The sequence below is a fragment of the Chiloscyllium plagiosum genome, chromosome 3 (assembly GCF_004010195.1).
Source record: "Chiloscyllium plagiosum isolate BGI_BamShark_2017 chromosome 3, ASM401019v2, whole genome shotgun sequence".
NCBI lineage: Eukaryota > Metazoa > Chordata > Chondrichthyes > Orectolobiformes > Hemiscylliidae > Chiloscyllium > Chiloscyllium plagiosum.
The window spans coordinates 55,480,129-55,494,926 of NC_057712.1; the positions used below are offsets into that span (position 1 = coordinate 55,480,129).

The following is a 14,798-nucleotide window of genomic DNA, read 5'->3' on the forward strand; positions in this document are numbered from 1 at the left end:
TATTCCTGCATAATTAGGGTAATATTTATGCTCCTTAGTACACTTTGTCTTTTAATTCTCTCTTCCTTTCACTGTCCCTCCAGTCCGGCAGTAACTCTTCACATTTGTCCCACCTTTCCATTCCTGACCATGTACTGTTTTGTTTTCTTTGTCATTGTGCTATCTTAGCTTTTTCCTATGTGTTTTAAGATTTGCTTGCTTTCTAACCTTACTGATTTAATTCCTTCCCCACTGCTTTATCTAACGTGTTAAAGTTCAAACATTTTCCCATGTCATATAATTTATCTTATAGCCTAGAAGTCTGAAGTCCTCCATTAAACCATGAAACTAGCTATATATTCATCTGTCTAATGTACTCACTCACAGTTAGCCCACAGTACAGCGCGAGTTCTAATTTTTACCTAAAGTGTAAGTACTCAAGCTTCCTCAGCAAAACCGTCCATCCTTTTTATATCAGTAGTTGTAGCATAAACCAAAACTTCAGAGTATTCAGTTTCACATTTTCAAAGTATTCACACACATTCATTTGTAGGTCTTTTACTTTATTACCTGCAAGGCAACAGATCACAGATGATTTCTTATCACACATTTACTGTTGAACCTTACTTGGTTCCATCTCCATCTATAATCATTCTGCATGGACTTAGAGCATTACTCTTAGTTTCACTCCCCATATAACAGTCCTCACCTGAGTCATAGGTAGGTGCTGCATTCGTGTCAACCAACTCCAAATCTTGAGATCCATGTACTTCAAGAAGTGCCACCTCTCAAAGATGGAATAGATGATGGACTTTTGAAATGTTGGTAAAATGTGACGAAACGTGGCTAAAGCTTAGTCACGGGTCAACAGTTTAGCTTTCACCAAGACCATGAAACCAGCAAAGTGGAGACTGGAGAATATTCGAGGGTATTCTTATATCAGGTTCTGAAAGCGATAATGTTGTAGACGAAATTAAACTCCATCTAGTCTGATGCCATCCAGTCTTGGATGGGGAATCCAGAGTCTAACTTGAGATTTTAATGAGGTCTGATGTGTCACTGTGGCACCTGACAGTCTTAGCAGTTACATCATCATACGCCGTTTGTGTCCCCTCTCCCCTTGGCCTGTGTCTATACCGATCAACAAACTCTACTATAATCCCATTTATCTGTACTTGGCCTACTATGCCCCTGCATTTAAGCACTCATCCAGATGCTTCTTAAGTGTTGCATGAGTACTTGCCTCCACCACCCTCTCAGACAGCACGTTTCATATATTTGCCATGTTCTAGGTAAAAATAATTTTTCTCAGATCTCCTTTAAACCACTTGTTCCTTACATTAAACCTATTTCATCTGGCCTTAGACATGTCTGCCATGGAGAAAACATTCTCATGATCTACTCTATGCCTCTCATAATTTTATAAACCTCAATTGGATCCTTCCTGAGCATCCTGTGCTCCAGGGAAAACTAACCCAGCCTGTCCAGTCTCTCCTCATAATTGAAAGTTTTCATCCAGGTAACATCCTGGTGAATCTCCTCTCTATCTTCTCCCATGCAATTTTGTCCTCCTGATAGTGTGCAATCAGAATTTCATACAGTATGTGTAACAATCCATCATGATTTGTACCTATTATTATCACACAATAACTTACATTGTTTTGTTAAAATAAGTGCCTCTTGTTAACACTCACCAATAGTTCATCCTCTACACCCTACTGCCCCATTCAAGAAGGAGGGGGTGGGGGCAGACAGAAGGTAGGAAACTCTAGAATCTAGAGCCTAGATCAACTAGCCTAACATCTATAGTTGGGAAAATGCGAGAGTCCATTACTAAGGAAGAAATAACAGTACGTTTAGAAAAGCTTACCACAATCAAACAGGATTATTCAGGTGTTTTGAAAGTGAAATTATGTTTTGCAGAGGTCTCTGAAAATATAGCAAGCAGAGTTGATAAAGGCAGCTGCAGTGTTTGGATTTTCAGAAGGCATTTGATAATGCACCATACAACAGGTCATTCCACATGGAATACTGTCAATATCTTAATTCCAGGAATGAGTCTCTTGAATCTCTTTTGAATCCTTGCAATGCCATATATCATTTTCTTCAATACAGGATTGAAAACTGTACATAGTATTCCAAGTGCTGCCATAGTAACACTCTGTACAGTTGTAACAGAATTTCCTATTCTTAAATGCTAAAAAATAAATTAATTTGGTAATTTTCAAGTTTCTGTTAACCTTTTGATTTTTTCCTACAGTACCCTATCTGGGTCTGTCTAAATCTTTCTTGTTTATTTAGAAAAGTAAAAAAGAAAAATAGTAGCAGCAAGCAACCATTAACTAGTACTACTTGGTTCTACAGCATATATATGTTGATTGTAGTGAATTTGTTACTTAAGTGCCTCAAGGGAACAAGTGAAAAATCCATCCAACTCGGTTGAAAACACTTTTAGAAGATTAGTGAATTTACCATTTTAAATACAAACTGTTTTACAAATACTCAAGACAATCAGTCAGTACATGTAGACACTTGAACAGACAAGCAGAGCAGAACTCGAGGAAGAAACAGCACGGTAAAGTTAAAAATCACGCACACCAGGTTATAGTCCAACAGGTTTATTTGGAAGCACTAGCTTTCAGAGCACTGCTCCTTTATCAGGTGGTTATGGAGAATAAGATTTTAAGACACAGAATTTATAGCAAAAGTTTACAGTGTGATGTAACTGAAATTATATATTGAAAAAGACCTGGATTGTTTGTTAAGTCTCATCTTTTAGAATGACCATGTTGGTTTCGGTTCTTTCATACGTAAATCGCAAAACTTTTTTAAAAAGTTACATTGTCAACTGAACTTTAACGATTGGTGTCATGTCAGCCCAGATAATGTATTAAAAGTGTGAATTTCCCTGTGTGAGGCTGTCTGTCCCACAATGGTCAAATTAAAAAACAGGTTTACAGAATCTTACATGGATTCATGCAGTTTTTGAGCAAGGTAAAATGTAATTCTGCAAGTACAAATTCACCCCACAAACTTATTTGTGTATGTGTGCGTGTTGTGTGTGTATGTGAGTGTGCGTGCGCGCGCGCATGTAGGGGGTAGGTTATGACTGTGAGAGATTGTGTGTATGTTTGTGAATGTGACTGAAAAGAGGTATATGATGATGAGAGAGTATGTGTGGGAGTGTATGTGTGAGCGTATGAGAGAGGGTCTGCGTGAGTATGTGTGTCTGTAGGAGAGTGTATGTGTAGGAGTGTGTGTGTGTGTGTATCTGTGTGTGTCTGTCTGTGTGTGTATATAGTGCCATGGGGTGCCCTGTAGTGTGACATGAACCCAAGGTCCTGGTTAAGGCTATCCTCATGGGTACCGAATTTGGCTATCAACATCTGCTCAGCCATTTGCTTGGCAACGACGAAAAGTGATTAAGCAGAGACTGATAGCCAAGTTCGGTACGCCTGAGGTTGGCATCAACTGGGACCTTGGGTTCATGTCACACTACAGGTGACCCCATTGTACTATACACACACACAGACACAGACACACACACACACAGACAGACGCGCACACACTCACTCCTACACACACACACACACATCCCTATACACACACTCTCCTACAGACGCACACACTAACGCAGACTCTCTCTCATATGCTCACACATACACTCCCACACACATCCACTCACAGACTTATACCCCTTTACACTCACACATATACACACACTATCACAGACACTCATAACTGCCCCCCCAACCCACCCACCCACACACACACACCCATATGCACACATACTCATATAAGTTTGTGGGGTGAATTTGTATTTGCAGAATTACATTTTACCTTGCTCAAAAACTGCATGAATCCATTCTGTAAATCTGTTTTTTAGATAAGAATCAGTCTGACCATTGTGGCACAGGCAGCCTCACACAGGGAAACTCACACTTTCAAAACATTATCTGAGCTGACATGACAGCAGTTGTTAAAGTTCACTTGAGAATGTAACTTCTTAAAAAGGTTTTGTGATTTACATATGAAAGAACTGAAATCAACATGGTAATTCTAAAAGATGACAGACTTAACAAACAATCCAGGTCTTTTTCAATATATAATTTCAGTTACATCACACTGTAAACTTTTGCTATAAATTCTGTGTCTTACAGTCGTATTCTCCACAACAACCTGATTAAGAAGCAGTGCTCCGAAAGCTAGTGCTTCCAAATAAACCTGTTGGACTATAACCTGGTATTATGTGATTTTTAACTTTGTACACCCCAGACCAACACCAGCGTCTCCAAATCAGGGCAAAGTAGAGTTCCAGATTAAAATTTTTATCTCAAAGCTGATAGGAAGACATTGTGGGCGAGTAGGAGTGTAAAATATCTAGTCACAGTTGGTGGTTACAGAGTCCTTAGAAAAGTAAGATCTGTAGGAGCAGTTGCAAATGAACCTGGGCTGAGAAACAACAGTTTTGGAGTGCCATGAATAAAATTAAGAATCCTGTGAGCAAGAGAAGAAAATTTAAGCAAATGCCAGAAAGAACCAAGCTGGAAAGAGAGAAGTAAAAAGAGGAGGATTTAATGTTTGCAACAAGCATGACTACTTTTGCATAGTAGCACCACGACGCACAGCTATCTATTAAATTCACTAACCAATGTAATGTGTACCTATTGTTATCAAGGAATAACTACATCTTGTTGTTACAAATGCCTCTTGTTGAGAATCAAGTTAAAAATCACACAACACCAGGTTATAGTCCAATCAGTAATGGTTATTCCTTTACCATTGTTAACAAACTAGTTCTTACAGTCAGTATTGGAAGGAATTTCGGTAGCACCTCTCTATCCCAACTATTAGCTGGCAGTGGCTAACTCTGGCAGCACATGTAACAAATCTCAAATTTTAAGTTTAACAAAAGTGATTGAAAATCAATGAAGTGTTTTAATCCATAGCAAATACCTGCTTTTGAATGTGTTAATGTGTAGTGTCACAAATCTTTCCCAGGGAGTCTTTTGGAAGAAATAACTTGGAAGGTTTATAAATAGGCTAATTTGTAAACTGTACACTATCATGATCGAAGTCCTTCTTTCACCTTTGGTAGCTCACCCATATACCTTGTTTTTAACCTCATTGCTTTTCGCTTTATGCAGAGTGAACAGCTTCTGTAACGATAGCTGAAAGAACTTTAAATATGCATGGGTATTTTCCAACTGTTGCTGAAACCTCGTAACTTGTAGCTCACTCAAATCTACTTGAAGACACTTCTGACATTGGAAAGCCATAAGTTTCCAAAAATTCCACAATCTGCAGGTTCTGTATAACACAGGCCAGCACAATTCTACTTTCACACTGAACTCCACGGGTCCAAAAACCTGCTCAGCTCCTTTCCCACTATGTTGATTTTTAATATCCATCCTATATCTTCAATACCTCTTTATTTATATTTCTTACCGAACTGTCATCCCAAAACCAAAATGACTATTGATATTTCAAGTACATTGAGAAAAAAGAATAATTTAAAAGAGTATTTAATTTTTTCATTTTCAGGGAAAACTATGCAAGAGGCCCTTCGTAAATTGAGAAATAAATGCAACCAATACCAATGTAAACTGAATCTTAGTTGCCTCCAACAATTAGTCAATTATTTCTTTGGAACATTCTTCAGACATTATCGTCTCTATCAATTTGTACTGTGTGAAGCCAGAGAGATTGATCAAATCACGCATAACCTTGAAGTTCACATACCCCCAGATATACCACCTCTGAAAGATGGAATAGATACTGAGCTTTGGAAACATCAGCGGTACATGACTGAACTCAGTATGGCTGAAGCTCAGTTGCAGGCTGATATGTCAGCTTTCCGTGAGAACATGCAACTGAAAAATGAACAAGAACTGGAGAAATTTTATGAAGATCTTAAATTTCAAGATAAAGAAATGATTGAAAGAGCAGTAAGTGAGCTATACCTTTCTTTTAATCAGTCACACATTCCTGTTCATTATATGTTAGTATGCTGTGTCACAAATCTTTCTATGAGACAATCTTTTGGGAAGTAAAATGAAGGAATTCAGATGAGCATAAGTTATAATGTAGGCAACATATGATAATGTACATAAGCTTTCAACAGAAACAGATGTGTTTGTTTTATTGTTTATTCAGAGGCTGAGGGCTTTTCTGGCTGGACCAGCATATATTGCCCAATCTTAATTGTCCCTGAGAAGGTGTCAGTGAGCTGCCATCTTGAACCATGGCAGTCCTTGGGATGTACAAACACTTACAGTGCCATTTGAAAGGGAATTCTACATTTTGAACTTAGTGATCATGAAGGAACAATGACATGGTTCCCAATCATGGTAGTATGGGGCCTATAAAGGTGGTGTGTTGGCAAATAGGATTCACTCAGGATCAGATCCAAGTAAATTGTTAAGGCAGTCTCTGTTTACTTGGATCCTGACTATTACTTTTATGCATTGGTCAAAGCAAAGTTGTTTTGTGTTGATACTGTGATGCTCTGTAAATGTAACCTTAATGTACTTGAGGTAGGAACATAGTACATCTGCAGTGTTTATTCAAGAGATTTAAAAATTCAAACATTTTAAAGTGGAGTTCTTTTCACACCTAAGGAGAGGTTAAATTGGCTCCTAAAAACTGTTGTGATGATCACAATGTGCAATTGACCCATACTTGTTCTTTTTATTGTGTATTAAATTTGTGTTGGCTGATGCTTAAATGAGTGTTGCTTAGAAACAGCAGCATCCAGAAGAAATAGCACAGTTGCTTGGCTGCAGACATCAGCAGAGTCCAATATTGTGAGGGGTTATAAAGTCATAGAATCATAGAGATGTACAGCATGGAAACAGACCCTTGTGTCCAACCCATCCATGCTGACCAGATATCCCAACCCAATCTAGTCTCACCTGCCAGCACCCGGCCCATATCCCTCCAAACCCTTCCTATTCATATACCCATCCAAATGCCTCTTAAATGTTGTAATTGTACCAGCCTCCACCGCTTCCTCTGGCAGCTCATTCCATACCCGTACCACCCTCTGTGTGAAAAAGTTGCCCCTTAGGTCTCTTTTATTTCTTTCCCCTCTCACCCTAAACCTATGCCCCCTAGTTCTGGACTCTACGACCCCAGGGAAAAGACTTTGCCTATTTACCCTATCCATACCCCTCATAATTTTGTAAATCTCTATAAGGTCACCCCTCACCTTCTGACGCACCAGGAAAAACAGCCCCAGCCTGTTCAGCCTCTCACTATAGTTCAAATCCTCCAACCCTGTCAACATCCTTGTAAATCTTTTCTGCACCCTTTCAAGTTTCACAACATCTTTCTGGTAGGAAGGAGAACAGAATTGCACGCAATATTCCAACACTGGTCTAACCAATATCCTGTACAGCCACAACATGACCTCCCAACTCCTGTACTGAATACTGTGACCAATAAAGGAAAGCATACCAAACGCCTTCTTCACTATCATATCTACCTGCGACTCCATTTTCAAGGAGCTATGAAACTGCACTCCAAGGTCTCTTTGTTCAGCAACAGTCCCTGGGACCTTACCATTAAATGTATAAGTCCTGCTAAGATTTGCTTTCCCAAACTGCAGCACCTTGCATTTATCTGAATTAAACTCCATCTGCCACTTCTCAGCCCATTGGCCCATCTGGTCAAGATCCTGTTGTAACCTGAGGTAATCTTCTTCGCTGTCCACTACACCTCCAATTTTGGTGTCATCTGCAGACTTACTAACTGTACCTCTTATGACCGCATCCAAATCATTTATGTAAATGACAAAAAGTAGAGGACCCAGCACTGATCCTTGTGGCACTCCACTGATCACAGGCCTCCAATCTGAAAGACAACCCTCCACCACTATCCTCTGTCTTTGAGCCAGTTCTGTATCTAAATGGCTAGTTCTCCCTGTATTCCATGAGATCTAACCTTGCTAATCAGTCTCCCATGGAGAACCTTGTCGAATGCCTTACTGAAGTCCATATAGATCACATCTACCACTCTGCCCTCATCAATCCTCTTTGTTTCTTCTTCAAAAAACTCAATCAAGTTTAGAGACATGATTTCCCACGCACAAAGCCATGTTGACTATCCCGAATCAGTCCTTGCCTTTCCAAATACATGTACATCCTGTCCCTCAGCATTCCCTCCAACAATTTGCCCACCACCGAGGCCAGGCTCACTGGTTTATAGTTCTCTGGCTTGTCTTTACCACCTTTCTTAAACAGTGGCACCACGTTAGCCAACTTCCAGTCTTCCGGCACTCACCTGTGACTATTGATGATACAAATATCTCCGCAAGAGGCCCAGCAATCACTTCTCTAGCTTCCCACAGAGTTCTCGGGTACACCCGATCAGGTCCTGGGGATCTATCCACCTTTACCCTTTTCAAGACATCCAGCACTTCGTCCTCTGTAAGCTGGACATTTTGCAATATGCCACCATCTATTTCCCTACAGTCTATATCTTCCATATCCTTTTCCACAGTAAATACTGATGCAAACTACTCATTTAGTATCTCCCCCATTTTCTGTGGCTCCACACAAAGGCCGCCTTGTTGATCTTGGAGGGGCCCTATTCTCTCCCTAGTTACCCTTTTGATGCTACTTAAAACCAGTCTGGTAATTCTTATGCCTGCAAGAAGTTGTCAAAGTCATTCTAGGCTGATTCCTAAGCTGTGATACCTTGCCGAATGGCTGAATATGGATGAGAACAGGAGGTCTTGTTGCAAGTCATGAAGTGAAAGTGAGCCATCATATATGCAGAGGTTAGGAAACTCTCCAGTCATATTCTTTGGAGGCAATAGAAGGAACTACTATAGATGCACTGCATGAGGTTTAGCAATCTCGACGTAAGTTGTTGAAGAGAACAAGTTCAAACTTCAATGGCATATCCTACTAACTACTTTTAAGGTGAGAGGAGAAAGAGTTAAATAGACATGAGGGTAATTTTTTTACACAGAGAGTGGTTTGTATGTGGAGTGAGCTTCCAGAGGAAGTGGTGGAACAGGTACAGTTGCAACATTTGAAAGACATTTAGATAAATACGTGAATAAGAAAAGTTTGCAGGAATATAGGCTAAACACAGGCAGATGGGATTAGTTTAGTTTGGATTATGGTCAGCATGGATTGGTTGGACTGAAGAATCAATTTCCATACTGTATGATTCTGTGAATCTATAACTGCACCAATAGCCTTATCCGTTGAATCCAAATTGAGGCTTGGCCGGGAGCCCAAAAACCAATATTTCGTTGAAAACCTGAGCCCCTTTGAAAAGTGCAGCTGTGGGTAGCATGGTGGCTCAGTGGTTAGCATTGCTGCCTCATAGCACCAGGGACCCAATTTGATTCCAGCCTCAGGTGGCTGTCTGTGTGGAGTTTGCACGTTCTCCATGTCTCAACCTAGGTTTCCTCCGGGCGCTTGGTTTCCTCTCACGGTCCAAAGATGTGCAGGTTAGGTGGAACGGCCATGGTGACATTATCTGTCGTGACAAAGTATGTGCAGGCTAGATGGGTTAGTCATTGTTGAGTGGCCTCTTTCCACACTAGGGATTCTGTGATCCTAAGCTTGCTTGATTGATAGCTTTGATCTCTGCTGCCAGTTCCCCAAAGTTTATTTACATAGGTTTTAATGGTTTCAAGCATTGTAGGCTCTACTATTGATACTTTAAAGGTCTGGATGATTAGCATTTTTATTCCTCTGTAATAAAAAGACTTCCATAATGTAGTGAAAAATAATACATGAACAAATTTTCATAAAATCTCTTTTACACATCATCTTGCCACGATCAGGTATATAGGTAAAATGCAATATGTATTTTGTCAATGGGCATGACACAAAGGGCTTGTAAAGCTATTGGTGGATGTGACGGCATTGGGTCGTGGGTGAGGAGAAATAACCAGGCATAGGAGACATGATGAAAGAGATGCTTTCAAAAGATTCTCTCAAGCAGATCATGGTTCGTAATACCTTTGAGGACTATCAACCATGATTCTTTAAAAAGCTGGCCTGACTCCAAGAAAATTCCTTAACAGTAAGACATATTGGAGCTCCATATAACTGTTTGTAAAATCATGAGGGCATGGATAAGGTGAATAGCAAAAGTCTTTTCCCTAAGGGAGGGAAGTTCAAAACTAGAAAACATAATTTTAAGGTGCGATGGGAAAGATTTAAAAGGGACCTGAGGGGCACCGTTTTCACTGAGAGGGAGTTCATGTGTAGAATTATCTGCTAGAAAAGTAGTAGATGCAAGTGTAGTTACAACTTTAAAAGACATTTGGACACATACATGAATAGGAAGGCTTAGTGGGTCAAGTGCAGGCAAATGGGATGAGTTTAGTATGAAAAACCTGGTCAGCATGGAATAGTTAGAACCTAAGGGTCAGTTTTCATGCTGTATGACTCCATGGCTCTACACACGTTAGAGGTTTTGGGTGCAGAAGTCCCAGGAATGATATTGGGAATCAGGGAAATGGAATCTTTGTGCAATCTTTAGAGGAGTCATCCTGACAATCCACGCCATAATTTAGTGAGTGGATCATGTATTCATTTGATAATATGACAAAGCATAACTTGTAAGTTTCAACTTTTAATTCTTAAAAAAAAGTTGCATTTAGCAACTTTAACAGTAGAGGGCAGGATTGTTCTGCCTGCAGAGCTTCTCACAGATAGTCCCAGTGATTGACACTTCATGAAGCTCGCATGAAGTTTTACTTGTTTGTTTTCCCCTCTTTGTTCCTTTCTCGCTGAGTTTTCATCCTTAAAGTGAGTTAGTACAGACAGAAAATGAAGTCCCTCTTCCCATTTGTGATGAGTAACTTAATGTTTAAATTAATGCTTCAAAGATTGAAGACAAATTAAAGAAAATAGTGCTTTATGCATTTAAAGCTAACTTTTTTGGTGAACTCATACACATAATTAGAGTGGCAGGTAGAGGTGGAAACTACAAGAGCTATATTGTTGATTGGGAAGCCAACCTGCAGGCCTATCTTAAAAGTCAAAGAAGGGTTGCAAATTTGACCCTTTATTTGACTGGCTTTGACAATTTCGCGCCAACAAATGCTGGGTCTTCCTGGACATGGCTCTGGTCTGGAAAACTTTGTGGACCTAACTTCAGCTAATCAGGATTATGCCCAGCCTCCAGGTCAGTGGAGATAAGGAGATAAAATTAGTATGAACTTCAGTACAAGATGCCATTTTGGGGAGATGGCATAGTGGTGATGGCACTGGATTCATAATTCAGAAGCCCAGCATAATGCTCTTGGGGACATGTGCTCAAACTTCACCATGATGAAATCTGAATTCACTAATAAAATCTGGAACTGAAAGCTAGTCTCAGAAAGGGTGATTGTAAAGTGATTATTGATTGTTGTCAAAACCCATCTGGCCTGTTAATATCTTTTAAGGAGGAAACTATACCATCCTTTGCCAACCTGGCCTACATGACCAGATCCACAGAAGTATCATTGATTCCTAAATGCTGCTCCATTCAGGATTGGGCATGAAATTGAGATTCAAGATTAATGATTAAGTATCATGAAATGACAGTGTGTTAAATGCTGGCCTCACTAGTGATGTATACAGCCCATGAAAGAATAAAGGGAAAAAAATGTTGCCTTCCTTTGTTTTTGAAGGATAGCGGGGTAATCCAGGTAATTACAGACCGGTGAGCCTGATGTCAATGGGAGACAAGCTGCTGGAGGAGATACTGAGGGATAGAATCTATTTACATTTGGAAGAAAAATCAGTAATAAGCAACATGGTTATGTGCAGGAAAGATCATGTCTTACCAACTTTATAGAATTCTTTGAGCAAGTGACAAAGTTGATTGATGAGGGAAGGGCTGTAGATGTCATAGACATGGATTTTAATAAGGCGTTTGATAAGGTTCCCCATTGTAGGCTGATGGAGAAAGTGAAGTTGCATGTGTACTAGATAGATGGATAGAGAACCGGCTGGGCAACAGGAGACAGAGAGTAGTAGTGGAAGGGAGTTTCTGAAAATGGAGAACTGTGATCAGTGGTGTTCCACAGAGATCCATGTTTGGACCACTGTTGAATGTGATATACATAAATGATTTGGAGGAAGGTATAGATGGTCTGATTAGCAAGTCTGCAGATGACAGAAAATGCAGCAGGATATAGATAGATTAGAGAGTTGGGTGAAAAAATAACATTCGGAGTTCAATCCAGGTAAATGCAAGGTGATGCATTTTGGAAGATCCAATTCGAGAGTGAACTATATAGTAAATGGAAAAGCCCTGGGGAAAATTGGTGAACAGAGAGATTTGTATGTTCAGATCCATTGTACCTCGAAGATGGCAAAGTTGATAGAGTGGTCAAGAAGGCATACGGCATGCTTTCCTTCATCTGAAAGGGTATTGAATGCAAGAGTTGACAAGTCATGTTACAGTTGCTTAGAACTTTGGTTCAGCCACATTTGGAATACTGCGTACAGTTCTAGTCACCACATTACCAAAATGATATGGATGCTTTGGAGAGGGTGCAGACGAGGTTCACCAGGATATTACCTGGTATGGAGGGTGCTAGCTATGAAGAGAGATCAAGTAGATTAGGATTATTTTCATTAGAAAGACAGGGGTTGAGGTGAGACCTGATTGAGGTCTACAAAACCATGAGGGATAAAGACAAGGTGGATAGCAAAAAACCTTTTCCCAGAGTGGGGGACTCAATTACAAGGGATTACAAGTTCAAGGTTAGAGGGGAAACATTTAAAAGAGATATGCGTGGAATGTTCTTTATACAGAGGGTGGTGGGTGCCTGGAATGCATTGTCAGCCGAGGTGGTAGAGGCAGGTACAATAGCGTCATTTAAGATGTATCTAGACAGATACATTAAAGGGCAGGGAGCAGAGGGATACAGATCCATAAAAGATAGGTGACAGATTTAGATAGTGGGCCAAAGGGTCTGTTGCTGTGCTATAATTTTCTTTGTTCTTTGTTATCTACCTCAGGCTTTCAATCAAGCAGACAGATTCTTTAACCAGCTGCCTCATTCAGTAAGAATTTCTGGCAAGTTTTCTTCAAGGTGCTTCCAAGGAAATTTGGAAACATTCCCCAGACCTGGCATTGCTTTGCCACATTTTTGCTTTATTCCACAAGTGTGGACTGGATCAGGCAGAAAATCAGTAGATCCCTAAAGGTCTTTTTATGGCGTGAAGCAAATTTTTCGAACTTCATGGTTCGAGCTCGTATAAAAATTGACATATGATGCAATTTAAACATCCATCAGAGGTGATGTGAAGGAGCCGGTGTTGGACTGGAGCGGACAAAGTTAAAAATCACACAACACCAGGTTATAGTCCAACAGGCTCAATTGGAAGCATTAGCTTTTGGAGTGCTGCTGCTTCATCAGGTAGCTTTCAGAGTACTGCTCCTTCATCAACTACCTGTTGAAAGAGCAGCACACCAAAAGCTAGGGCTTCCAATTAAACCTATTGTACTATAAGCTGATGTTGTGTGATTTTTAACTTTATCCATCAGAGAGACATTCGACTAAGTAGTTATAATAATTCTCAGACAGTTTGATTGACTGAGGAAAGTATTTCTGCACTGCAGAATTTGTGCAACAAGAAATGTAGAATCTCAGAAATAATATGCATTATTTTGGAGATCCAGCAGATTAATTGAAAAGATTAAGTCTCTTTCCCTTTTTTAGTTTAATATTTACTTGCTGATTTGGACATTCTTTCTTAATGTATTGTTTTGAATTGTTTAATTTTCAGAATCTAGAAAAACTTGTCAAGAATGCCCATGATATACAGATAATGGTAGCTTCTGAAATTCTGCAAAAAGAGATTGAAACAGCATTTCAAATCCTAGATTTAAAAATCCAGAAGACAACCACAGCCCTTCCAGGTTCCAAATCATCTCGATCCTTTACAAAGGAAATGAAAACTAAAAGAATGAGTATTAAGAAATAGGAACATTATAAGAATGCAGTTTTAATAATTGTGACATTTTTATCAAGAAAATAAAATTTATACCCAATATGCAAAAATCTGGTTATTTCAGTGAATGAAAGTCAATAATCAAAGCCATCTTCATTTTCACATTTATTGGAAATTTCTTGTTAGCTATTGCATTAGTATATTTATGTATTCAAAATGATGTGGTCATATTCTGCATGTCATAGATGCTGATCTTTTTCACCATTTTTCCTGTTAACCAAATAGCAAATGTCTAAAGTGAACATTTGAGTTATGACTTGAACTTTATTTTATAATATTTAGATCATGCCAAGATTAAATGGTATCTTTATAATTATACTTCCCATTGTGTCAAACAAATAATTTGTCTTGAAGTTACTCTGATTTATTTTTGTTTGTCGCGCTCTGTTTCATCCAGTTGTCTGAATTCTTCACCCAACTTTCTCGGCATGCTGGATTTTAATTCTGACAGGTAGTTGGGATTTCAATGAGTTAAATCTTGTCCTATATATTTTTGGATATCATGGGGTTTTTATATCTTACTGAATTGGTCATATTTCAAATAATTTGGAATAACTATTATCTTATTAGTTCATGATAAATAATAGTTAATTTTAAACCTCAATTTCATGATATTTAATAAAACAGTAATTTTATAACCCACATAAGTTTATTGTAAAAGTTCATCTTTACTATAATATGCACTGTTATTAGAATTTCATTCATATTTATTAAATAATCTTTAAAAGCCAAATACATCATAAATATGAAGTTCTGCTATTACTTAAACTTCAAATTGTTAGCAGAAATAACCCCTTTCTGATCTCCTAATGGAGTCACTGGTCCCAGATGATGTTA

At 39.1% G+C, this 14,798-nt stretch overlaps 1 protein-coding gene across 2 annotated transcripts in view; it reads left to right on the plus strand.

Moving 5' to 3' along the window:
* The window catches only part of c3h8orf74 (chromosome 3 C8orf74 homolog), a 35,640-nt gene extending 21,193 nt beyond the window's left edge, over window positions 1-14,447 (plus strand). The window contains exons 3-4 of one of the 2 annotated variants that reach the window (XM_043682373.1): window positions 5,728-5,927; window positions 13,737-14,447. In XM_043682373.1, coding sequence (XP_043538308.1) covers window positions 5,728-5,927; window positions 13,737-13,934 — 398 coding nt within the window. In that variant the 3' untranslated portion in view covers window positions 13,935-14,447. Of the gene's footprint in view, window positions 1-5,523; window positions 5,928-13,736 lie in introns of both variants that reach the window. The other variant, XM_043682366.1, reaches the window with a different exon arrangement.
* The last annotated feature ends 351 nt before the right edge of the window (window positions 14,448-14,798 follow it).